Below are 26,569 nucleotides of genomic sequence, written 5' to 3' on the forward strand. Positions count from 1 at the left end.
AACACAGAGCCTGGCCTCTCCATTCGCCTTCCGAGCAAAAACTATAGGAGAAAGCCACTCAGTGGCCTCTACTTCTTCTATGATTCCATTCTTTTTTAATTTGTCAAGTTCGACCTTCATAATCTCTTTTGCCCCTAGTGGAACATTGCGAACTTTAGCCACCTGAGGTACAGAGCCAGCTTTTATTTTTATTTGGTGCATATAATTTTTAAGGCACCCTAATCTCTTGTCGAAAATTTCTGGAAACTCTTTTACCCATTTATTACATCCCGCTGTAACCTGACCGACAGTAGGCATGTCTTTTAAACACACCGAAGGATTTTGATTAGGATCCAAAAAAACATACAGGTCACGTTGATGGAACCAACTCAACAGTGAGTCACCCTTCATTGAAACATAAATTTTTGCAGGAACAATTCTTCCTTTATAATCAATTGTCCCCCAAAACCATCCTAAAAGATCAATAGTTTCTCCACTGTACCCCTTTGGTCTTATATCCGGTCTCATCAAGGAAACCTTGCCTTTTAAGAATTGATCAAAAAAATTCTTTGGAATCAACGTCACCTTTGCCCCTGAATCAAACAACATTTTTACAGGTGCATCATTAATTAAAACAGAATCTATGGGTCCACCAGACCCTTTAATTTGGCATATCTCATTTTGATCAGCCTCATCCTCAAATAAATAAACCTCTCTAATTTTCTTTTGGTCTCTAGTAGACCTACAGCACTTTGTAAAATGACCCTTTGCGACCACACATTTTACAGATAGACTTCCATCCAGGACAGTCTTTAAAATTTGCAACATGACCTACATTGCCACATCTAAAACATTTAACTTTAGAATATTTTGAAACATTAGATTGATTATCAGCCTTATATGAATTTAAATTTGACTTAGCCATAGGTTTTGAAGTTTCATGTAAGTTCTTGTCTTTAGTACTATCCACTTTCAAAACGGCACTTTGCCCTTTGCTACTAGAAGAGTCCTTATCCTTTTGAATCGCTTCAAGACACACTTTTGAGTGTTCGTATGTTTTAGCAATTGTGATGACGTCATGCAAAGAAGGATTATCCTTCTGCCACAAATTGTCTTTAGCTTTATCAACACTGCATCCTAGCATCATTTGGTCCCTGAGACGTTCTTCAAGTGAAGCTCCAAAGCTGCACGTAGAAGCTAACTTGCGTAGTTCTGTAATATATTGTTCAACCGTCTCTTCAGATTTCTGCATTCTTCTTCCAAAGTGGTATCTTTCTAAAACCATGCTCACTTTTGGTAAATAATGCAAATCAAGTTTCTTTATAGCAACTTCAAATTCATTGAGTCCTGATGCATCACCGTCTGACAAGTCAGGAAGATGCTCGAAGACTTCTTGCCCCTCAGGACCTAAACAATGCATCAACAGAGAGGGTTTCCTCTCTGCGCTGAGTGAGGTTCCACACACTCGCGCATAATGACTAAAAACCTTTTTCCACTTCAACCAGGGTATCGCAGGGTCACCAGGTGCAGACAAAAAAAACGTTGGAGCAGGTACGTTCTGCATAGTCAGACAAGAAGCCCAGTAAAAAGTTGTGTAGGAGAAAAAAAAAAAAAACTATGACAAATGTGAGAACTTCACTACAAAAGGCTTAATTGGCACTTCCAAAAGAGATAAAGCACAAGAAAAATCAGTCACAAATGTTCAGAGAGGTGTGCGCATCACCGGTTGAGTAATGGGCCAAGGCAAAGCGTGGCTTTTAATACGGTGTGCGCATCACCGAAGTAATGCGCTGAAGATGTGTTTTCTAATAACTTGTACAGGCTTATTTATGCAGGTGTGCGCATCACCGATTCCATAACGCACTGAATGTGAAGTGTGCACACCTTTAGACACGAATGCAAGAGCATCAAGGACTCCGTAATGAGTAACGCGCTGAATAGCAATTCTAAGCGCAGAGTGTAACCAAGGTTACGGACAATGCTTCGATAATCCAAGATGGCCCCTTTACGTAACGTCGTTGCGTTGTAGACGCTCTGTTTGCAGGGGAAGGCAGAGTCAGCACAAGCGCGCGAGAGCAGAATTCTTCTGAGTCTCGAGAAGATAGCGCGAGGGACTCGGATTTATACGAGAAAAGCTTTCGAATTTCCTCGCACCAGGAGACTTATAAAATGTAACAAAAGACTCACTTAACGTCCAGAGACCCACAGGAACCTGCTTCTCTTCAGGAATTCATCGTTTTAAACACAGGAGACAGAAAAGCAGCTCAAGTAAGATCCAATGCTTTTCTCGCTTTCGATTGATGTGTTGAGGTTGATCTCCGAAGCGTGGGAAGTTCCAAGCGTCGCCAAATGTAAAAAGTAGATCTTCTCAAGTTGTTTAAACCAGGAATGGTTTATTAGGTTCAAGAGATAAAATAAACCCCATCCAACACCAACTCCTGCAACTGCCAATAGCACGTTGCTTACATTCTACCCCAGCTGAAGTTCCAGACATTCCAAGTTCCAAATCCAATGCCTTAGCAACCTAGAACCAATGCATGTGCTAATATAAGAACACTACAGCTACCTATATCCACATATATATACAGACACATATAAACCTATAAGTCACTCCTATGGCAGGCCTTGACAATCCTGAAGGCAGAGTGCTTGGTTTTGTGTGAGAGGGTTCCCAAGCATGAGCTGAGCCCCTCTGCAGCTTTTGGAAATCCTCCTGTATGGCTGTTCTGAGATACAGCCATACCATATACTCTTAAGTGCATTATAACCTCACGGTAAATGTTAACTTTGGAATGGCTGCATCAATACATGTCGCGTTTGGTGTCAAATGCTTTGGAATACTACCCCCGCCAGTTCTGGCGGCGGGGGTAGCATTCCACCCTTCTAGAGGAAGAGACATGTTCACACTGGTCAAACCCCGTAGTACTTTCCTGAGCCCTGGCATCACAAAATGGATGCCTCTGCCACAGACACGGGTCTGGCCTCCTGCTGCTGACCGAAACTCTGGCAGGGGAGGCCTGGACAATAGGTTTCCTGTCGAAGGGAGGTGTAACCACCTCCCCAGACAGGCAGATGTGTATTGGGGCTGGGCAGGAGCACTCTCTGGTGCTTTGAAGTCCTGCACTGGGGCACACTTGGTGTCCCTGTGCATAGTCCAGTTCAAATTGGTTGCAGAGGCTACCTGCCCCTGCTCTGGTGACGAAACTGGACAAAGGAAATGGTTGTAACCACCCCTCTTTCCAAGCCCACCCATAGGTGGGGCCTTAGAGTTAGTCCATCCCCTAAAATTAGTATAAGTATAGGAATCCAGTCCCTAGGACTTTAGATTACCATGGATGAAACTCTGCAACATACATCCTGGACCTTCGACTTTTTATCACAACTAGAAGACGGAAGAAATCTCCCTTGGGGTCAAGGAGTGACTCCCCTGCTTGGCAGGCACCAAAGAAGCAACTGACGGGTCTGCAATTCTGAAGATCTCAGACTGCTGCGTGGTGAGAGATGGAAAACATATACTACTTTTTGTGATGTTGTATGACCCAAGGTATTGGTGGATAGATGGTGAAGGCAACCTGAATACAAGTGGAATGTGTACCTGCCATTATTTACTGAAAAGCAACAGAAATTTTAAAACAAAGGGTTTGTTGTAACAGATCGAATTGACACTTAAAACTGCCTTCCTTGCCAGGCTACAGTGGACGGCCTGCGGTCGGGTTTGCTGCATGACTGAATCCGGTGGCACAATGTGCAATGCAGCCCACTATTGGCATTTCACTTGCAGGATCTTGGCCCGCTTTGTGCTCCATATTAGGGAGTAAATGCACACACAGCTTTAAATATCTTTAAAGAGGGAAAACCTTCATACAGTGATTGCACTGACCCCAAGACAGCTGTGTATTTGTGCTGCCCTGAGGGCAGCGCATTCAAGTGAAATACAGAGCGGCTGCTTTAAGGCCGCTCCGTGCTTCACAGTGCACCCGCCTGCAAGGGGATGTTTGCTGGTCCGTGGGACCTCTTTTTACCCTAAAGAGGGCTAGCTTTAGGAGGTGCACTGACAGTCTGTCCCCTTTTTGTGGAGCACTTTCAGTGCACCTCCCAAAGGCATGTTTACCTCTGTGATCACATCCATAATGTGGTGCAGGCGCAGAGGCAAAGGGGTTTCCTCATTTTCATGTGGCCACACCACTATACAAATGAGAGAAGATCCTCTAGTGATAGCTATGGCGCTACATGTGCGACAGCGCTATCTGTATAACAGAAGGGACTGCACAAACGCCTGTGGCCCCTTCAGTAATACCAAAGTACCCTGGGGGTGCACAAAGCAGGCGCCCATGCTCGTTGCAACTCTGGGGAACTCTCAGTAACAAGGCCTCTGGTGTATACCAAGATCTGCATTTTGAAAGGGGAAGCGCAGGCACCTCTGGTTAGCAGGGGTAAAGGGCACATCATTTTACAGACAGAAAAACAGATAGGGCAAAATTCTTGGGGCAGACCGCACAAAAGATGGCCATTTAGAAGAGAAGTTGTATTTCTTTTCTCAATCTATCTGAGCGCAGTATGAGAATGAACAAGTATTATCTGTGTGAGTGAGGATGGATGCTGGGCATACATTCATGCGGTCCTGGCACTGACACTCGCACATTAAGACTTTTTCATGTGGGCAAAGCATTGAAAAGTACCAACAGGAAAGATTTTCAGTTTATTACGTGTACACAGAATACTTCTATGAATGCACCTTGAGCAAAATGATTTGCACAGTAGAAATAATTAGATATAATTATTCAGATAAAATGTGGAACATGAATAAGTGATCTGAAATAAATGTGCCAATGATGATGACGACCTGTGACCACAGGACAAATTAAACTCATGGCGCTGATGCTGCAGGCAATGGCTAGAATAGGAGGTGGGATTTAGGATGCAATGAGAAAAAAAACATATAATTGTTATAAAAGAAGTTTAGAAAAGGGAACCCAGATAGAAGTCACTTGTCTCTCACACCGCCCTGAACAGTTGCTTAAATGATGAAGTAACAGAGGCTGCTACCACTCCGACACCAGACCCAGTGACCGGTACCACTGCTGCACCAGCCACCGCTCCCACTGCTGCACCAGCCACCGCTCCCACAGCTGCACCAGCCACCGCTCCCACTGCTGCACCAGCCACCGCTCCCACTGCTGCACCAGCCACCGCTCCGACTACCATTCTAGCGGGACCGAGCACAGCCCCAGCGGCAGCGCCCACCTGTGCCCAATGTTCTATGCCACTTACTATTACCCTTTTGCAGTCTTTTATACTCTGCAGAACCTCAGACTCGGCCTCATGTCGAGCGGTTTTTAGTTTATCATATAACCGCTGTTCAATTTCTGCCAATTTCTGTTGAGTTTTTTCATCTATTTCTTTCTCCTCCTCTGGTGTTATTTTACTGTTGCTTTTCTTCTTTTGTCTCTCAATTAATTGTTCTTTCTCACGCAGTATTTCAGCTTTCTTCCTTTCTGCTGCTTCTTGGATTCTTTTCCTTATCTTCTCCTCTCTTTCCTGCAGTGCCCGCTGCTCCCTCTCATACATCTCATGTGTGTAGAACCCCCCGTTATTCCTTTCCACCAGGCCTTTAATGAGGTCAAACAGTTCTCGCCTCTGCTGCTCCGCATCTTCTCCTCTTGCTCTGTTGTTGAGGGCGCAGTAAGGCCTCCCAGGGTTTACGATCAGATCCATAAACTTCCCCGTAGGATCATTAACATGGCTCTGTATGGAATGATCCTCCAGGTCGTCTTTCCGGGTGAACAGGACCATCAGGTGCTTCTCGGCCCCGGGTCCAAAGAGCTCCCTCAGTCTCTTGACCACGTCCCGTTCCTCCTCAGTGAACCGCCCCACCTGCAGCACCAGGATGATGGCGTGGGGCCCCGGGGCGCTGAGGGCCACGCTCTGGGACACCGCTTTAATGATCTCCTCGTTACAGACGTGTGTGTCAAAGAGCCCGGGAATGTGGATGACTTTGACGTTTACGCCATTGAAATCACAGCTCGCCCTCTGACACTCCTTGGTCACTGGCCGTGGTGAGGATCTGGAGTCAAACTCCCTCCTCCCCAGGATGGTGTTGGCGGTGGCGCTCTTCCCGGCTCCAGTTCTCCCAACAAGAACTATCCTCAGCTCTGTCTCCATAGCAACAGGGTCACCTGCCAACAGAAAGCAAGAGTGAATGTTTCCTGTATCCTGATGACAACATGCACAATACAACGTGTTCAACTGTAATTATTACACTTATAAAATCCCATTTTGTTTCCATTTGACTTCCATTAAATAGATCTTTTTTACATCCTCCAGTGTGGCTTGAACACCCGCTCATATCATGAAAGTGAGCGAATGTCCAATCAAGGGTACATGTTCGTAGATTTAATACTATATGGGTGAGGTTTGGAACTTTATGCTCAAGTACTTAAAATCAGTGGCGGTAGGGTAATTGTAGGAGGGAGGGGGGTGGACGGGACACACATGCACACTTACACAGTCACAACCATGCTGCCTTCCCTCATTGGCTGACCTTAGGTCTGTCACAGAGTGGAATGGGGTCGGTGAGACTGCTGACCCCATCCCACTCTGTGAAGAGGTGGCACTGATTGACACTCAACCCTGGGCACTTCAAGGCTTAAAAATAAAGTGCTGAGGTGTGAGGCAATGACTGATGCCACCCCTCATCACTGAGGGGGAGGGCCTCAAGGACCTTTGCAGAGCTGAGGAGGTCACACCCGTAGGACCTGTGATTTCTTCAGCTCAGAAAAGTGCAGCTCATAATCGGGCAGATTGGCCCATCGTGTGGATACGTCTTATCAAGGAGCTTTGATGGGATATTTTTGACCCTTGTTGTGGAGTATTCTCCCGAGTTGCTACACTTGATTGCAGAGATACATTTCAAGTGCACAATACTTCACCTGATATTTGAAGCCCTGATGAAGTTCCTCTATAGGAACGAAACGCGTTGGTTGATGGCCACTTTTCAATATCTACACCAATAAAGAAACCTTATGGACTAACTCGGACAGTCTTGACTCCATTCCTGGTGCACCTTCCTTTATTCAAAAGAATTGCTTTTTCTGGATTCCGATGAAATATTATTGTTTAATTCTTAAATCATTGGAGCCTAGATTTAAGATATTTTCTGTATCTTTTTCTTCGGTAAGACAGGTTGATGTTATTACTCGAAAATATGTTGAAGGATAAAAAAAAGCAGAGTGGACAAATGACAAATATATACTCATCTGAAAATTTAAGAATCACCCAGCAGAATAAATGTTCACTGCTTTCACATAATTCGTGAAAATATGGGTTTAAGAATATATGGCTGCATTTATATATTTAACTAGAAGTTCAATACACCTCTCACATGTTACTGTGTGGCCACTACAAAACTCTCTCTCATCTGCACATTGCATTACCTCTTCAAGTCCCTACACAAGTCAAGTCCCAACACGTTTAAAATTGTATATCTATCTAACTGTTCAAATTCGGCTTTTGAAAATTTTAAACATATGTGTGAGAAAGTCATCCTTTCTGCACTGATCTCCCCCATTTTATGACTGATACTGGTGTTTAATGACTGATTATGCCATGGGATCTGCTAATCAAGAGTCAAGTATCTAAACTGATGTCCTCGACTGTGATACTCACTGAAAGAGCGGAAGATGCTGAGAACCGCTCGAGGTGCAATAACTTGCGTCTAGTGGACATCCCCGAAAATCTAAACACCTCTACGTTAGTTACAACTCTTGAAAACTGGTTCTGCTTCTGGGTCCCGGATGACAAATGATCTGGTGTCTTTGTAGTTGAACATGCGCACTGCTCCCTGGCTGCTATGTCGCCCATGGGAGGAGCACCACCTCGGCCAGTGATATTGAGGATTCAGAACTTCCATGATCGGGACACTATCCTGCGGAAGGCCCGTAGTCATCCAGATCTCTGGTGCCAGAACTCTAGAATAATAATTTTTATGGATTACACCAGGGAGCCGCAGTGAAGGCAGCGGTATTTTGAGGAAGTCACACAGAGACTATGTGCCCTTAATTTATGCTTTATGCTCTTTTTCCCTGCCCGCCTTAAGGTCATCTTTCAATCTTATACCTATTTCTTTGATACCCCGGAACAGGCCTGGTAGTGGGCCGCAGAAGACCGCAATTTACAAGCCTTACACCGGGGAGATGCGGTGCAAAGAACTCCCGGCAGTCCCGTTCTCTAGATCCCAAAGATCCAGGGTCAGAGTTTCATTTGGTGATGGAGGCACGAGTGGCTGAGTCACAGGACTCAGACCTCATGACCACACCTCGGCTCACCAGCCTGCTTGAAATGGCTCCAGATTCATCTGGATGACTGTTATAGATGCTGTCAGATCTTTCCTTACAGGGGTCCCTGTGCGCTGCTGTTGCGACAGGTAGTGGAGACTGCAGCGGAGCCGGTGGCCATGCTCGAAGCAGAATAGGGAGGTTCATGCTGGCAGTGTCCAAAGCCTCCCTCTTACATGAACCCTCAATAGGTTACATGGTACATTATTAAACATACCATGGTGGTTAACTGTAATGTGCGCTCTTATCACACATGTGCTGTTAGGCATAACATCCATCTTTTGTGGTGTGTCTGCTGCCATCAGACTACCCTCTTAGGAATTTTCACTTATTTTTATTTGTTTGAGTTTTACATAGCGCTTGCTGGACCCGAGGGTATCAGAGCGCTTTACAGGTTAAGCAAATATATAAATATGTTTACTAGAGGTACAAAGTGAATTTGGAATGTGAAAGTCACAAGACTGTACAGAACTCAATGGTTTAGAGTCACAAAGTAAAACACAGAGCATATGGAAGATAAAGGCATCGGGACAAACAGGCTAATCAGCAAGTCACATTAAAGGGTATTGAGCAAATAATGTGACTGTCTAGACGGCATTAATCAATGACAGAAACGAAGAACAGCCAATCAATCAATCAATCTGAATTTTATAGAGCGCTCTACTGAACCGTGAGGGTCTCAAGGCGCTGGGGGTGGGGGGTGGTATTGGGCAGCTCTGGACATCCAAAAACCAAATCTAGGGCTCCTCCTGAATCCGGTCATCAGAAAAGCCAGGTCTTGAAACTCTTCCTGAATGCTTGCAGTGTGGGGCTTAATCTGATGCTAAGGGGGAGCTCATTCCAGGTTTTGGCCGTGATAAAGGAAAAGGATCTGCCTCCCGTTCTGGCTCTGTGGATGCCTGGGGTTTCGGTCAAGGCCAGGTCAGCTGATCGGAGGCTTCTGTTGGGGGTGGCGTGGAAGGAGATTCTTTTGTTGAGGTATTGGGGCCCGGTGTTGTGGAGGGCTTTGTAGGAGTGTGTGAGCAACTTGAAGGTCACACTTTTTTCGGCAGGGAGCCAGTGAGGCCTCGTAGGTGCTGGGTGATGTGGTTCTGTCGTGGGACGCTGAGGACTAGTCTGGCTGCAGCGTTCTGGACAGTCTGAAGTTTGTGGAGTATAGATTTGTTGATTTCGGCATAGAGGACGTTCCCATACTCTAGCCTGCTGGTGACGAGTGCATGGGTGACGGTCTTCCTGGATTTGGGTGGGATCCATTTGAAGGTCTTGCAGAGTATGCGGAGGGTGTTGAAGCATGTGGAGAATACAGCGTTGATCTGTCAGTTCATGGTGAGGGAGGAGTCGAGTATGATGCCGAGGATGCAGACGTGGTCCGTGGGAGGTTCGCCGAGCGCTGGGTGCCATTAGATGTTGTCCGACGCAGAGGGGGTGGATCTGAGGATGAGGACTTCCATTTTCTCCGAGTTGAGCTTCAGGCAGCTGCTTCTGATCCAGGTTGCAATGTCCTTCATTCCTTTCTGGAAGTTGTGTCTGGTGGTTTTGGGTTCCTTGGTGAGGTAGAGGATGAGCTGGGTGTTGTCGGCGTAGGATACTATGCTGAGTCTGAGTTTTCTGATGATGGTTGCGAGGAGGGCGATGTGGATGTGAAGAGCGTGGGGCTGAGGGAGGATCCTTAGAGTACTCCGCATCTGATCTCTATGGGCTCAAACAGTTTGTGTGCCTGTTGAGGTAGCTGTTGAGGAGTAGAGATTTGAGTTCCAGTTTGAATGATGGGAAGGAGGAGTTGCAGCAGAGATCTTTGGGTAGCGAGTTCCAGATCTTTGGAGCATTACTTGAGGATGAGCGAGACTGAGATGATATATATATATTCTTTCCTCTGACTGTGACTAAAGAGCATGCTGATACCCAGGGGAGATATATTGGGATTGAAGGTCACATGGCTGCCACACAATATAACCTCGTCACTTGCTATGTCCCTCCACAACTGCTGCAGTCCACGCTCCGGGCGCTATGTGCTTTACTGTTGACGCTGCCCCCAGGGACCACTCTGGTAAGGGGAGATATCAATGAGGTCCTGGATTCCGAATGAAACATCTCCCCCAAACCTTACCCTGGCAGAAGGTATCCCACGGCATGCCTCGCAGCCTGGCCTGACTACCTGGGCTTGTGTGATGCTTGGTGGTCATGGCACCCTTCAATGCATGCTTATACACGTCTCTCACCACAGCACAATGTAACTAAAGGGGGAGAGGGCCGCATGGACCCCTCTCTAAACCCTGAGGACTTCATCCTCTAGGGCCGTATTTTGTTTAAAAGGGAATGGGACTGCGTGGTCCCCTATGAGGCTCATTAGGGCCTGGGGACCCCATCCCCCAGGGCTGTATTTATTTTAAAGGGGAGGGAGTTGCATGGCCCACCTAACCGTGCCTCATTAGGCCCTGGGACCCCATCCCCTAGGGCATAGGTCTTCAAACTGTGGGGCCTGCCCCCCTGGGGGGGTGCAGCATCCCCTCAGGGGGGGCGCACACGCCACCCCACCACTTCACCTTTCATTGTTGCTTCCAGGCGCGCAATGCCTATTAGGCTGAAAGGGCTTCAGCCCCCACCATCATGTGTCTCAGCCAGCCGGGCTTCAGCTGCAGCTGGAGCTGCTGGGGGCTCGGCTGGGCAGTGTCTGAAGTCTTATCTCCGGCACGCCCGAGCCTTTCACAGGTCTTTAAGGACCCTGTGCATATTTACATACTATTGTATACTGGCTACAGAGGCAGTTTGTTTTCCTGGTTCCAGTACCCCCTGGGCCCCCACTCTGCCTATTCCTTACGTTTGACAGCAAGGCACACTTCGGATGCAGAGCCATTGTGCGCATCAGTTTTTACAAGGAAACGGCAAATGCGAGTCTTGGAAATCCACTGCTCTCCTTATTTAATACTGACGTCGGATCAGGTATATTTATTCACCGGGGCGGCGGAGGTGTAAGAATTCTATGTGGGTGCCTACTGCTGGGGTATTTGTTTTTAAAATGAACCTCAAGTTAGTGGAGCCCAGGGGCACGCTTGCTATTACTCCTGCCTCAACAGCCTAGCTGGCTATCACCTTTGGGTGCCTCTCCTACCCTAAAACCTCTTTCATAGCGTAGGACAGAAACTAGATACAAGGGTCTCATGTACACTATGCACCATATGTCTCAGGAACAGATCAATGCATGTGCGCATATTTTAGGAGCCATGTATGGGCTACTCATGGTGTGAAGACAAGCGCTTCAACGCTTCGGTAGTAAGCGCTATATAAATGCAATTACAACACTACAATCCAATTTAAATAATTCTAAATCTGCTAGATTCATTACAGCTGTCAAAAACGCTTGGTGCACTGAGTCGCCAACAATGGCAGACAAACAAATCCGTGCTGCCCTCTTGCACGAATCCAAGGGGGCAGAGCTCTGCACCATCAACCCCTGCATGACACCTGGACTAGGTTGGGGCAACAACTGGAGGCAGCTAGAGATCCAGCATATTATTTTCTCCATAGAGGTCAGCGTTAAATAAAAACACAGAAACTGACCATGCTTATTTTTTAGCTTCAGTGACTACCCAAATGCCTAAAGCAAAGACGAACACGAGGGACACAGGTGCACAAAGAAGGGGAATTCTAGGCATGTTTGTTTTAACGGAATTCCCACCAGCCATCAGGGTCAAAGAGTTCCTGCAAATTCGCTGAGTGCCTTGATGTTCAGGGCCGGACTGGCCGTGGCGGGCACCGGGCAATCCCCCAGTGGGCTGCAAGGTTGGGGGCCGGTTTTGGGCCCCTGGGGGCCACTTTTGTTACAGGGCCATTTTTGCAGCGAAATCGGCCCTGTAACAAAATCGTCCGAAAACCGGCCCTGGCATAGAGCTCGGCCACACCCCCAACCCCCGGAGGGGGAGGGGGGCAGCCAAGCACTTTGCCAGGGCCGGTTTTGGTTCCCAGTCCGGCCCTGATGATGTTCACATGCAGGCCTGTGTTCTCACTCGGAAGTTCACTCTGACAGAGAACGACTACAGAAACATTTGCTGTTTGTGAAAAAGGCCTTTGTTTCAGAAGCAAAATGGGTGCACAAACACAATATCCTGGCACTCTGTGCCAGAGTGGGAGTTTGGCTTGGCTCTTCCGAGGGATTGTGAACATCCCTCTGTGTAGGCAAGAGGGCTTTGCTCTGCTGAGGGATTGTGATAATCTATCTGTGCATGTGTGAGCTTCACACACATGCACAGATGTGCATGTGTGAGGGCTCATAGACACAGACACCTGTGTCTTTGAGCCCTCATATCTCTGTGCTGAAAAGGCCATTCCTTCCCCCTCCAAAAGGCACCTGCCTTTAGTGAGAACAACTCCAGACACATTTGCTGTTTCTAAAACAAGCATTGGCAAAGCCAATAGATCTCAGCTATAAGTGGTAATACATTTGTGTATAGCAGTAAAAACAGCCCCTGAGCCAAACACAAATGCTCTTACATTGCAATCGCCTATAGCTATCTGATTGCCGAGACCTATTGACTTTGCCAATGCTTGTTCTGATATCTTGTCTAGGGCAAGGATGTGGCGTAACAGCCAGAGCTGATGACTGTGGAGCTGGGGAACCAGGTTCAATTCTTGGTGTCTGCGCAACATCCTGTGATTCTGGGAAAATCACTTTATCGCCCTCTGCTGTTTAAAAAAAATGAATGTGTGCTTGTGTAATGCAAAAGATGCTCCTGTAAAGCGCCCCAGTACCTTTGGGTCATGTTCGCGCTATATAAAACTGCAAAAAATATATTACAACATTTTGTGAGCACTCCAGTTTCCAGGTACTGCTCAAGACTGGAAGTGAGGTCTTTATTTCATATTACTTGCCCTTACGACCTGGGCTCTGCAAGAGGGAATGGAAATCAATGATGCAGAGTACCAGCTTCCAGAACTTTTTTGTCACGTTGTGGTGGTGGGAGGGGGGGGGCTCGACGTGTAAAAAGGTTTAGATGGGGGGGCTCAGCCGACAAAAGTTTGAAGACCTCTGCCCTAGGGCCATATTGATTTTAAAGTTGAGGTGGTCTTGTGGCCCCCTAATCTGTACCTCAAGCGCATAATGGTCCCAGGGACCCCATCCCCTGGGGCTTTTGGGTGCCTGGTGTGAGAAGTTGGCATGTTATATGCTGTCCACTAGTTAAAGTGGGCACCTTGCACCAGTCCAAACAACCCTTATGGTAATAGGTTAAAGACAACCTTTATGGAAAGCTTTCCTAGTGGTAGCTATGGAGAGCAGCCTTCAGGCTAAGTCTTGAAGGAATGTAAAGCAGCTTGTTTTACCAAACTATAATCCCTTGAGTCACTAAATGAAAGGAGAACCACACAGGTATATATATAAAATGTATGTATTTATTACTAAACACTCTCTACTAATCTCTTTTTGAGATTAGAAGTCAAAGCACATAAATCACAATCAAGAAAATGCAGTAAATTAGCACAATATACGTTGAGCCCTAGGGGCGTTCCAAACCATATATCAATGAAGTAGTATAAGAACCACGACTTAGCTAGACACAAGGCCTAGAGCCTGTAGAAGTGCTTGGACCCCAAGGAACCACCCAAGGTAGTGACACAGGGGACCCTCGGGGGACGTGTGCAGCATAGGAACACAGCTGCGAATCGCCGTTATCTTCTATGGGTAAAGTCGCGGTTGGAAAATTAGGGGCAGATTTATGTTCCCTGGCGCATCCCTGCAAATCAGCAAGGATGCGCCAGGAAAGATTCATCACGCAAGTTTACCCTTGCGCCACCCATGATGAACCGCATTTACAATGCGGCGCATCATGGCGCAGGAATAAACAGATGCGTGATGCATCCGATGGCGTAAGGGCGGCGCATTGCTGGAGTCGTGTCGCAAGCACGACGCAACTCCAGCAATGCTCAGGGGCTGCCCATACCTAACATGCTGCGTCATGCCTTACGCCTGCTTCAAGCAGGCGCAGGGTTTTGACGCAGCAGCGTCGGAAAAGTGACTCCGTGAAATCTTATAGATTTCATTGCATTACAACAAACAAATGATGGACGGAATGCTGACAATGCAGGCATTCTCCCCCAGTCAAGAGATCTGGGTTAAATCCATCGTTCTTTTGCCCACTACACCACCCCAGTTTAGACATGGCCATATGCAAATCAGTCTTGACCCTGTGCCTCATGGGAACAGTCCAGCCCGAACTGCCAAGCCATGTCTTCCCTGGACCGGAATCAAGCATCCTAGGACCGGTTTCTGGCTATCAGCCGTCATCAGCCAGGATAGCTTGACTCCAGTGGCGTAGTGAGCACGGGTCCCACGTCTGGAAATACCCATCCCACTTAGGGCGAAAAGCATTACAACAAACAAATGATGGACGGAATGCTGACAATGCAGGCATTCTCCCCCAGTCAAGAGATCTGGGTTAAATCCATCGTTCTTTTGCCCACTACACCACCCCAGTTTAGACATGGCCATATGCAAATCAGTCTTGACCCTGTGCCTCATGGGAACAGTCCAGCCCGAACTGCCAAGCCATGTCTTCCCTGGACCAGAATCAAGCATCCTAGGACCGGTTTCTGGCTATCAGCCGTCATCAGCCAGGATAGCTTGACTCCAGTGGCGTAGTGAGCACGGGTCCCACGTCTGGGAATACCCATCCCACTTAGGGCGAAAAGCATTACAACAAACAAATGATGGATGGAATGCTGACAATGCAGGCATTCTCCCCCAGTCAAGAGATCTGGGTTAAATCCATCGTTCTTTTGCCCACTACACCACCCCAGTTTAGACATGGCCATATGCAAATCAGTCTTGACCCTGTGCCTCATGGGAACAGTCCAGCCCGAACTGCGAAGCCATGTCTTCCCTGGACCGGAATCAAGCATCCTAGGACCGGTTTCTGGCTATCAGCCGTCATCAGCCAGGATAGCTTGACTCCAGTGGCGTAGTGAGCACGGGTCCCACGTCTGGGAATACCCATCCCACTTAGGACGAAAAGCGTTACAACAAACAAATGATGGACGGAATGCTGACAATGCAGGCATTCTCCCCCAGTCAAGAGATCTGGGTTAAATCCATCGTTCTTTTGCCCACTACACCACCCCAGTTTAGACATGGCCATATGCAAATCAGTCTTGACCCTGTGCCTCATGGGAACAGTCCAGCCCGAACTGCCAAGCCATGTCTTCCCTGGACCGGAATCAAGCATCCTAGGACCGGTTTCTGGCTATCAGCCGTCATCAGCCAGGATAGCTTGACTCCAGTGTCCTAGGATGCTTGATTCCGGTCCAGGGAAGACATGGCTTGGCAGTTCGGGCTGGACTGTTCCCATGAGGCACAGGGTCAAGACTGATTTGCATATGGCCATGTCTAAACTGGGGTGGTGTAGTGGGCAAAAGAACGATGGATTTAACCCAGATCTCTTGACTGGGGGAGAATGTCTGCATTGTCAGCATTCCGTCCATCATTTGTTTGTTGTAACGCTTTTCGCCCTAAGTGGGATGGGTATTCCCAGACGTGGGACCCGTGCTCACTACGCCACTGGAGTCAAGCTATCCTGGCTGATGACGGCTGATAGCCAGAAACCGGTCCTAGGATGCTTGATTCCGGTCCAGGGAAGACATGGCTTGGCAGTTCGGGCTGGACTGTTCCCATGAGGCACAGGGTCAAGACTGATTTGCATATGGCCATGTCTAAACTGGGGTGGTGTAGTGGGCAAAAGAACGATGGATTTAACCCAGATCTCTTGACTGGGGGAGAATGTCTGCATTGTCAGCATTCCGTCCATCATTTGTTTGTTGTAACGCTTTTCGCCCTAAGTGGGATGGGTATTCCCAGACGTGGGACCCGTGCTCACTACGCCACTGGAGTCAAGCTATCCTGGCTGATGACGGATGATAGCCAGAAACCGGTCCTAGGATGCTTGATTCCGGTCCAGGGAAGACATGGCTTGGCAGTTCGGGCTGGACTGTTCCCATGAGGCACAGGGTCAAGACTGATTTGCATATGGCCATGTCTAAACTGGGGTGGTGTAGTGGGCAAAAGAACGATGGATTTAACCCAGATCTCTTGACTGGGGGAGAATGTCTGCATTGTCAGCATTCCGTCCATCATCTGTTTGTTGTAACGCTTTTCGCCCTAAGTGGGATGGGTATTCCCAGACGTGGGACCCGTGCTCACTACGCCACTGGAGTCAAGCTATCCTGGCTGATGACGGCTGATAGCCAGAATCCGGTCCTAGGATGCTTGATTCCGGTCCAGGGAAGACATGGCTTGGCAGTTCGGGCTGGACTGTTCCCATGAGGCACAGGGTCAAGACTGATTTGCATATGGCCATGTCTAAACTGGGGTGGTGTAGTGGGCAAAAGAACGATGGATTTAACCCAGATCTCTTGACTGGGGGAGAATGTCTGCATTGTCAGCATTCCGTCCATCATTTGTTTGTTGTAACGCTTTTCGCCCTAAGTGGGATGGGTATTCCCAGACGTGGGACCCATGCTCACTACGCCACTGGAGTCAAGCTATCCTGGCTGATGACGGCTGATAGCCAGAAACCGGTCCTAGGATGCTTGATTCCGGTCCAGGGAAGACATGGCTTGGCAGTTCGGGCTGGACTGTTCCCATGAGGCACAGGGTCAAGACTGATTTGCATATGGCCATGTCTAAACTGGGGTGGTGTAGTGGGCAAAAGAACGATGGATTTAACCCAGATCTCTTGACTGGGGGAGAATGTCTGCATTGTCAGCATTCCGTCCATCATTTGTTTGTTGTAACGCTTTTCGCCCTAAGTGGGATGGGTATTCCCAGACGTGGGACCCGTGCTCACTACGCCACTGGAGTCAAGCTATCCTGGCTGATGACGGCTGATAGCCAGAAACCGGTCCTAGGATGCTTGATTCCGGTCCAGGGAAGACATGGCTTGGCAGTTCGGGCTGGACTGTTCCCATGAGGCACAGGGTCAAGACTGATTTGCATATGGCCATGTCTAAACTGGGGTGGTGTAGTGGGCAAAAGAACGATGGATTTAACCCAGATCTCTTGACTGGGGGAGAATGTCTGCATTGTCAGCATTCCGTCCATCATTTGTTTGTTGTAATAGATTTCATTGCGTCACTTTTCCGAGGCTTTTTCCGAGGGAACGCCCACCCTGCATACACTAAACCTGACGCAGGTTTAATGTAGCGCAGGGCTTTACAACGTGACGCATCTCCATAGATGCGTCACGATGTAAATAGGGCGCAAAGTGGCGCAGGGTTTACGCCGCCGCTGCGTCACAAAAGTGACGCAACGGCGGCGTAAAAGGGGCGCAAGTCCCACATAAATCTGCCCTTTAGAGTTCAGGGACACTTAGGAGAATTCTTTGCGCAAACCCCTTTAAATGTAGGGGGTTCTAGGGCCCACACCCATGGGAGCACCGGAGTACTAGAGTTACCTCACCCAGGGAAGCCGGGTGCATAGGTGTCTTTCGGTGTCGGGTCGCGTTGTCATTTTCAATAGCAAACTGCAGCAAAGTTCTGCTGCCATGGAAAGGAGAAGTGTCCGTGGCAATTCAAGCCTGGATCGAGGATGTGAAAAACCTGAAAGCAAAGGGGACACAGTCTGGGTCACTAGCCAGTGACCAGGGGCACGATAGACGGATGCCCACCGATGTCGGGTGCTTCAGGTGTGAGGAGGTGAAGCTTGACTCCGCTGCCACGAGGACCAGGAGCATTGAGGACAATTAGGATCTGCACACGAGCTGTCCTACCCAGAAAGGTCTTGAAGGCTGAAGTGAAAGCTCATGGATCAGAGAAAACAAGCCTTGGCTACTGCAACCCACGTGGTTAGGAAAAAAGAGGCTTTGGAGGGGACCAGCAAGGTCCAGGAGACTCCTTCTTCAAGTGGGAGTCAGGGCAGGCCTGGAGCAACCAGTGAAGCCCACTAAAATCAAAGTTGCCCTTCGCAGGGACCCACAAGTCGAGAGACAAGAGATCGTGAAGGGACCTTGAGAGCAATTACGAAAAGCAGGCCCATGGAACACTCGTGGAGTGTAGGCCCACAATCTTTGGTCTAAAAGCTGCTCGGGGTCAGGACTATAAGTAACCCAAAGCACAGATTCGAAGCAAGTCAGAAAGCTGATGCACTTGCAAATGTGCATGGTGGTCAGGGGTTCCAGTTCCACAGCACTCACGAGGGCTGCAGGTCTCAGCTTTGCTGGGTACTTGGGTTTACCTCTGAGTAGTCCGGAAATCCTCTTCCTTAGCTACTAATACTTTGGAGTCCGGCGGGAGCTTCAGAGATACAGACTGTCCAATGCTTAAGTTGGTGCCTGCGAAGCAGGGGAGTCAATCCTTGACTCCAAGGGAGATTCTTCCGTCCTCTAGTCTTGAGTAGAGCGTCAAAGTTCCAGGATTCAGCAACAGAGTTTCGTCCAGGGGTAATATAAAGTCCTGTTGCCACGGTTCCTCTTCTTATACCAAAAGAAGGGGTTGGATTCACTCTGGGGACCCTCCTATTGGAGGATCAGGAAAGAGGGGTGGCTACACCAATTTCCTATGTCCAATTTCATGCCAGAGCAGGGGCTGGTAGCCCCTGCAACCGGTTTGAACTGGACTATGAACAGGGACACCAAATGTGCCCCCGGTGCAGACGTTCAGGCACTGAAACAGTGCACCCACCCATCCCCAATACACTAAAGCCTGTCTGGGATGTGGTCACACCTCCCTGAGACAGCAAACCTATTGTCCAAGCCTCCCCTGCTGGAGTTTCGGTCAGCAGCAGGAGGCCAGACCCGTGTCTGTGGTGGGAGCATCCATTTTGTGATGCCAGGGCTAAAGAACGATGGATTTAACCCAGATTTCTTGACTGGGGGAGAATGTCTGCATTGTCAGCATTCCGTCCATCATTTGTTTGTTGTAACGCTTTTCGCCCTAAGTGGGATGGGTATTCCCAGACGTGGGACCCGTGCTCACTACGCCACTGGAGTCAAGCTATCCTGGCTGATGACGGCTGATAGCCAGAAACCGGTCCTAGGATGCTTGATTCCGGTCCAGGGAAGACATGGCTTGGCAGTTCGGGCTGGACTGTTCCCATGAGGCACAGGGTCAAGACTGATTTGCATATGGCCATGTCTAAACTCGGGTGGCGTGGTGGGCAAAAGAACGATGGATTTAACCCAGATCTCTTGACTGGGGGAGAATGTCTGCATTGTCAGCATTCCGTCCATCATTTGTTTGTTGTAACGCTTTTCGCCCTAAGTGGGATGGGTATTCCCAGACGTGGGACCCGTGCTCACTACGCCACTGGAGTCAAGCTATCCTGGCTGATGACGGCTGATAGCCAGAAACCGGTCCTAGGATGCTTGATTCCGGTCCAGGGAAGACATGGCTTGGCAGTTCGGGCTGGACTGTTCCCATGAGGCACAGGGTCAAGACTGATTTGCATATGGCCATGTCTAAACTCGGGTGGCGTGGTGGGCAAAAGAACGATGGATTTAACCCAGATCTCTTGACTGGGGGAGAATGTCTGCATTGTCAGCATTCCGTCCATCATTTGTTTGTTGTAACGCTTTTCGCCCTAAGTGGGATGGGTATTCCCAGACGTGGGACCCGTGCTCACTACGCCACTGGAGTCAAGCTATCCTGGCTGATGACGGCTGATAGCCAGAAACCGGTCCTAGGATGCTTAATTCCGGTCCAGGGAAGACATGGCTTGGCAGTTCGGGCTGGACTGTTCCCATGATGCACAGGGTCAAGACTGATTTGCATATGGCCATGTCTAAACTGGGGTGGCATGGTGGGCAAAAGAACGATGGATTTAACCCAGATCTCTTGACTGGGGGAGAATGTCTGCATTGTCAGCATTCCGTCCATCATTTGTTTGTTGTAACGCTTTTCGCCCTAAGTGGGATGGGTATTCCCAGACGTGGGACCCGTGCTCACTACGCCACTGGAGTCAAGCTATCCTGGCTGATGACGGCTGATAGCCAGAAACCGGTCCTAGGATGCTTAATTCCGGTCCAGGGAAGACATGGCTTGGCAGTTCGGGCTGGACTGTTCCCATGAGGCACAGGGTCAAGACTGATTTGCATATGGCCATGTCTAAACTGGGGTGGCGTGGTGGGCAAAAGAACGATGGATTTAACCCAGATCTCTTGACTGGGGGAGAATGTCTGCATTGTCAGCATTCCGTCCATCATTTGTTTGTTGTTACGCTTTTCGCCCTAAGTGGGATGGGTATTCCCAGACGTGGGACCCGTGCTCACTACGCCACTGGAGTCAAGCTATCCTGGCTGATGACGGCTGATAGCCAGAAACCGGTCCTAGGATGCTTGATTCCGGTCCAGGGAAGACATGGCTTGGCAGTTCGGGCTGGACTGTTCCCATGAGGCACAGGGTCAAGACTGATTTGCATATGGCCATGTCTAAACTGGGGTGGCGTGGTGGGCAAAAGAACGATGGATTTAACCCAGATCTCTTGACTGGGGGAGAATGTCTGCATTGTCAGCATTCCGTCCATCATTTGTTTGTTGTAACGCTTTTCGCCCTAAGTGGGATGGGTATTCCCAGACGTGGGACCCGTGCTCACTACGCCACTGGAGTCAAGCTATCCTGGCTGATGACGGCTGATAGCCAGAAACCGGTCCTAGGATGCTTGATTCCGGTCCAGGGAAGACATGGCTTGGCAGTTCGGGCTGGACTGTTCCCATGAGGCACAGGGTCAAGACTGATTTGCATATGGCCATGTCTAAACTGGGGTGGCGTGGTGGGCAAAAGAACGATGGATTTAACCCAGATCTCTTGACTGGGGGAGAATGTCTGCATTGTCAGCATTCCGTCCATCATTTGTTTGTTGTAACGCTTTTCGCTCTAAGTGGTATGGGTATTCCCAGACGTGGGACCCGTGCTCACTACGCCACTGGAGTCAAGCTATCCTGGCTGATGACGGCTGATAGCCAGAAACCGGTCCTAGGATGCTTGATTCCGGTCCAGGGAAGACATGGCTTGGCAGTTCGGGCTGGACTGTTCCCATGAGGCACAGGGTCAAGACTGATTTGCATATGGCCATGTCTAAACTGGGGTGGCGTGGTGGGCAAAAGAACGATGGATTTAACCCAGATCTCTTGACTGGGTGAGAATGTCTGCATTGTCAGCATTCCGTCCATCATTTGTTTGTTGTAACGGAGTTTTGGTCAGCAGCAGGAGGCCAGACCCGTGTCTGTGGTGGCAGCATCCATTTTGTGATGCCAGGGCTAAAGCAAGCTGGTACCGGGTGTACTTGTGGCCCACCAATGTCTCCTTGGAAGGGAGGAATCATGCCTTCCACCCCAGTCCTGGGATGGAGGCATGATTCCAAGGTGTTTGACATCAAACACGACATGTTTCTGTGCAGCCATTCCAAAGTTACATTTTACCGCAAGGCTATAATGCATTTAAACATATATGGTCTGGCTGCACCACTAACAACCCTGGAGGAGTTATTGCAAAGGCTGCAGGGGTGCTCTGCTCATGCATGGGGACCCTCTCACATAAAACCCAGCACCCTGCCTTTAGGATTGATAAGGCATGCTATAGGGGTGACTGATTGGTCTATATGTGTAGTGAAAGGTAGATATAGGAAACCAGGCCAACGCAGATGGACTCTCCAGATATTTCCACTTAGAACATGAAGACTCAACTGGTCAAGGTTAGTTTAATGTCCTGACATTTGGGGGGGGTTGTGAAGGAGTGTAGGATCTGCTTCTTATGTTACCCCCAATTTTTTCTGAATGTTTCACTGGTTTTCGACTATAGTCTGGCTGTGATCCTGCTAATCAGGGCCCCAGCCTAGCTGCTCTCTCTCAAAAATGTTTGCCTGTACGTTAGGTACACTCAAGATTGGATTCTGGGGTACCCTTATGAGTCCCTAGTATATGGTACACTAGGTACCCAGGGCATAGGTACCACAGAGGCCTACCAGGGGCTGCAGCATGTATTATGCCACCCCTGGGAAGCATTCCAAAATGGCACCAGAGGTCTGCTACTGCAGCCTGGGTAAGGTGGTGCATGCACCCCCTACTGTGGTATAGGTTACCTGTATCAATACATATACACACACATATAAACCTATACGTCACTCCTATGGTAGGCCTTATCAATCCTGAAGGCAGAGTGCTTGGTTTTCATGTGAGAGGGTGCCCCTGCATGAGCAAAGCCCCTCTGCAGTGATCGGAGTCTATCCTCTGATGCTGTTTGTGGTGAAGCCTGACCATATACTCTTAAGTGAATTATAACCTTGCAGTAAATGCTAACTTTGGGATGGCTGCAAGGAAACATGTCGTGTTTGGTGTCAAACACTTTGGAATCCTACCCTCCCGCCAGTTCTGGTGGCGTGGGTAGAATTCCACCCTTCTAGAGGAAGAGACATGTACCCACCGGAATACCCCATATTAACTTTCCAGAGCCCAGAATCACAAAATGGATGCCGCTGCCACAGACACGGGTCTGGCCTCCTGCTGGGTGCAGATGGGCTTGCCTTAGGCGCGCGTTCTGCGTGCCAGTGGAGTGCCCGCTGCATGCTTCATCTACGCGGCCTCCATATGAGGGGAGGTGGGAGGGAGGAGTAGCTGGGAGGCGGGAGCGGGGTGGAGAATGGGAGAGCAGGGGGGCGGGGCCGCAGGGATGCAGCGGCGGGAAAAATGGGTGAGGGACGGCGGGGGGAAGCGCGGGAGAACCGGGCATAGAAGAAGGCAAAAGTTAGGCACACAAGGAGAAGAGAAGCAAAGTTAGGCACACAAGTGAGTCTGGTAAAAAGAAACAAAATACAGTAAAGGCAGCAGACAAAGTCTGACAGAGCTGTGCAGCAGCGTGGGGAGCGACCTGCCTGCGAGCAGGGTCAGAGGTTGCTCCTTTCACTGCTGCGCGGCCTCCATATGAGGGGAGGTGGGAGGGAGGAGTAGCTGGGAGGCAGAGCGGGGTGGCAAATGGGAGAGCAGAAGGGCGGGGCCGCAGGGATGCAGTGGCGGGAAAAATGGGTGAGGGACGGCGGGGGGAAGCAAGGGAGAACCGGGCACAGAAGAAGGCAAAAGTTAGGCACACAAGGAGAAGAGAAGCAAAGTTAGGCACACAAGTGAGTCTGGTACAAAGAAACAAAATACAGTGCAGGCAGCAGGCAAAGTCTGGCAGAGCCGTGCAGCAGCGTGGGGAGCGACCTGCCTGCGAGCAGGTTTAGATGCTTTGAGTACTTTGCCACTGCTGATCAGTATCAAAGTACAAGTGTTCCCTGTTTTAAAGTGTAATGGTAATTGGATGCACCATTATGTTTGCCTTACTAGTAAAGTCCCTAGTAATGTACACTGTGTGTGGTAGTAATGCAAAGGTGCGCAGGGAAGGGAACTCAGGCCTGCAGTGTAGGGCCTGCGCACATTTTGCTTATTTAGCATGTTGTCCTGACAAGTGCAACCACTTGTCAGGCATTACTCTCCCTTTTGCGTGAACATCAGACACCCCTATGGTAGTTCCAGGGTAACCCCTGGGCAGGCTGCAGTGTAGGTGAAAGGCAGGAGAGGTACTGAGGTGTGTGCTATGTCCTGACAGTGAAAAACACTCTATTTTGTTTTCACTGGTGAAAGGCCGTCCTGCCCATAGGACAGAATGGGGGAGGCTGGGTAGTATGTTTGGTATCCTAGTTTCCCAATGGTTTAAAATCGAGAGGTGAAGTTTAGTATATATGAACTCACAGTGTTATAACACATATTTCTATGAAAGTGGTTTTGTCACTGTGTGTTCAGAATCCACTCTTTTAGAAAGTCGCTGAGTTTTGTGCTTTAAGCATTTCTGTGTGTCTCTGCCTGATGTGGATTGACTGTCTGGATCTAAGAGGTGATAGGAGCTGGGGAAGGGGTGAGGCAGCAACATACTGCCCTGCATCTGGAGAGTAGGGGAGGAGAAGCCCCGGGAGGTGAAGAGGCCTGGGTTGCTGCTATAAAAGAAATGACCCATCTCCTGCTGAGTGATTAAGGATCCAGAGCCCCAGTATCAAAGGGAAAAAGGTGCCACTGGGAGGGAGACACCCAGAACTGAATTAGGCAGGTGTCAGGGACCCCTGAGCACAAAGAACTTCAAAGACATGAAGGGGTATAACTAAGAGAACTGAAGCCCCTAGAATTTGGTGTAGTTTTGAGTGGCGAAATGGATAGGTCGAGTCTGTAAAGACTGACCTCTTTCGTGGTCAAGAAGAACCTCTGCCTGGAAGAAGTCGCTGAAGAGATTGACCCTTGCTTCATGAGCTGGGGCTGGCCTGCAGTTTGTGGCTTTTACTACGAAAGAGACTGAAGGGACATTGCAGTGGTGTTGTGTTTCAGATAAGGGCCTGCTATAGGCTCGTAGTATCATGTCATTATCATATAATATGTATTTATGTATACTAGATTACGTTACCCATATATGGACATATCTTCCGGTTCCATCCTCACACTTGACTATAGACATAGACAATATGTATTACCGGGTCATCATGTGGCATGCACTTTGACATCAAGCACACCACCTTCCGACAGGAACTTCTCTATTACCGGGTGATGATACATACTTACCTACATCCGTTCACCTTACCCGTTACAGCAATGCTAGTACCGTTAGCTTTCTAGGAATTCAGCCATCTTCTTTACCTGAAGATGTATAAATATCCCACCTTTTACTAAAGTAAATTAGAGGAGACCTCGAATCGCGGGGAGCCTTTCATTCCCAGCCTGACGCACTGACGACGCACTGAAGACGAGTCTCTGTCTCCTTGCACTTCAAGGCCGCAGCGCACAGTGTTCTATTTTCCCTCGCAGGGACTCAGAATTCAAGTCCGGAACAAAGACCCGACTTCTTATATTCTGAGGTATGGACTTGACTTCTTCTCTTAGAGACTCTTGGCTGTTACTATTACTTCAGACTCTAGACTGCTTGAGATTAGAGACTCCTCTAAAACTTAGAGAAACTCCAAGCTGCTTCACTCGTAGGTAAACGCCGACACTTAGTGATATACACTTCACACTTCAGGACTATGTAGGACTGATTTAGCTCTTAATGCCAACTATAGAAAATCACCCTATAGCCTTGAGTGCCTACGCCTCCCCTTGCACCCACATCTATACATGGGTTTGGATTCAAGGGTAGGAGCGGGTAGGAAAGCATTTGGGTAGGAGTCACACTTCAGAAGTGTTGAGCTTTTCAACTGTGCTTTTAACGTGTACCTTTATCTGTCCTTTTAACTAAACATGGTTTTTATCCGTACTAAAGTATTAATGAACCTTGAACGATGTTAGAGCCATACTATTTCTTTGTGCTCAATTACATGTGCATTACTTATCTTGCATATTGTCTAATGATTGTAACAGCTCATATCGTTTACACAAAATATAAGACTGTTCAATAAATACTTATTGAAACTCTCGTCTGTTATTCTTGTATACTCCTGAGAATATAAAGCGTGCACGACTAGCACTGAGTATCTCTTGTTTTTCCACGATTCTGAGGAATCAGGGTTTTCATGCTGCAAGGTTGCCAGAAACTATTCGCTTGTTGTTGCCAAGAAGTTTCTAGTGTGGCCTCTGGGCTAGTAAGGTAAACATACGCTACGACAAGGTTAGCATATGCGACAGTGGCCGATTGACTCAGTCCTCCGCCAAAAGCTATAGTATATGAGAACCTAACGCGCAGAACCTATAAAGGGATATAGGAACTACACGACATGGCGCCCAACTTTTGTTGGTTTATAACTGCCAGCGTTTGATTGGTTCATAATCACAAGCGTAGCCAACGTTTGGTAAGGCACAAATTTAAAACATTAGATTCTGAGTAACTCAGTTGTGCTTTTCTCAGAGACTCTAACTCACACATTCCAAGAAGTCTGGAATGAGTAAGAGTTATTTCCACCACAACTGAGTAGGAAGTATCCTATGTATTGGTTGTTGGTTTTAATCAAATTTGAAAGGAAATAAAAGTTAGATATTGTGCCAGTTATCTTTCGCCTTCCTAACACCAGTTCAGTATTTATATGTCTAACCAAGACAATACTACAGACACAGGCTCCTTGAGCACTACACCACCAGCTTCAGCTGCAGCACCAGCAGCATCACTGAATATAATGGAAGAGGATGATCCTAACTCTAAATAAATAAACCTTACAGTCAGGAAAGCCCTCGCAGGCAAACTTTTAAAACACAGTTTGCCTACACAAGGTGGTAGAGCAGTCTTTGCCATTGAAGCACACGAGGCATATCAGACAGAAGCTCTCTTGGGCCCTG

General features: G+C 48.4%; 1 protein-coding gene across 1 annotated transcript in view; it reads right to left on the reverse strand.

Annotated features, from left to right (window-relative positions):
• Positions 1-4,665: 4,665 nt before the first annotated feature.
• LOC146829948 (uncharacterized) overlaps positions 4,666-26,569 on the reverse strand; it is a 388,201-nt gene continuing 366,297 nt past the window's right edge. The window contains exon 8 of the mRNA XM_085604215.1: positions 4,666-6,155. Coding sequence (XP_085460341.1) covers positions 4,975-6,155 — 1,181 coding nt within the window. The 3' untranslated portion in view covers positions 4,666-4,974. The remainder of the gene's footprint in view (positions 6,156-26,569) is intronic.

The sequence above is a fragment of the Triturus cristatus genome, chromosome 5_1, assembly GCF_964204655.1.
Source record: "Triturus cristatus chromosome 5_1, aTriCri1.1, whole genome shotgun sequence".
NCBI lineage: Eukaryota > Metazoa > Chordata > Amphibia > Caudata > Salamandridae > Triturus > Triturus cristatus.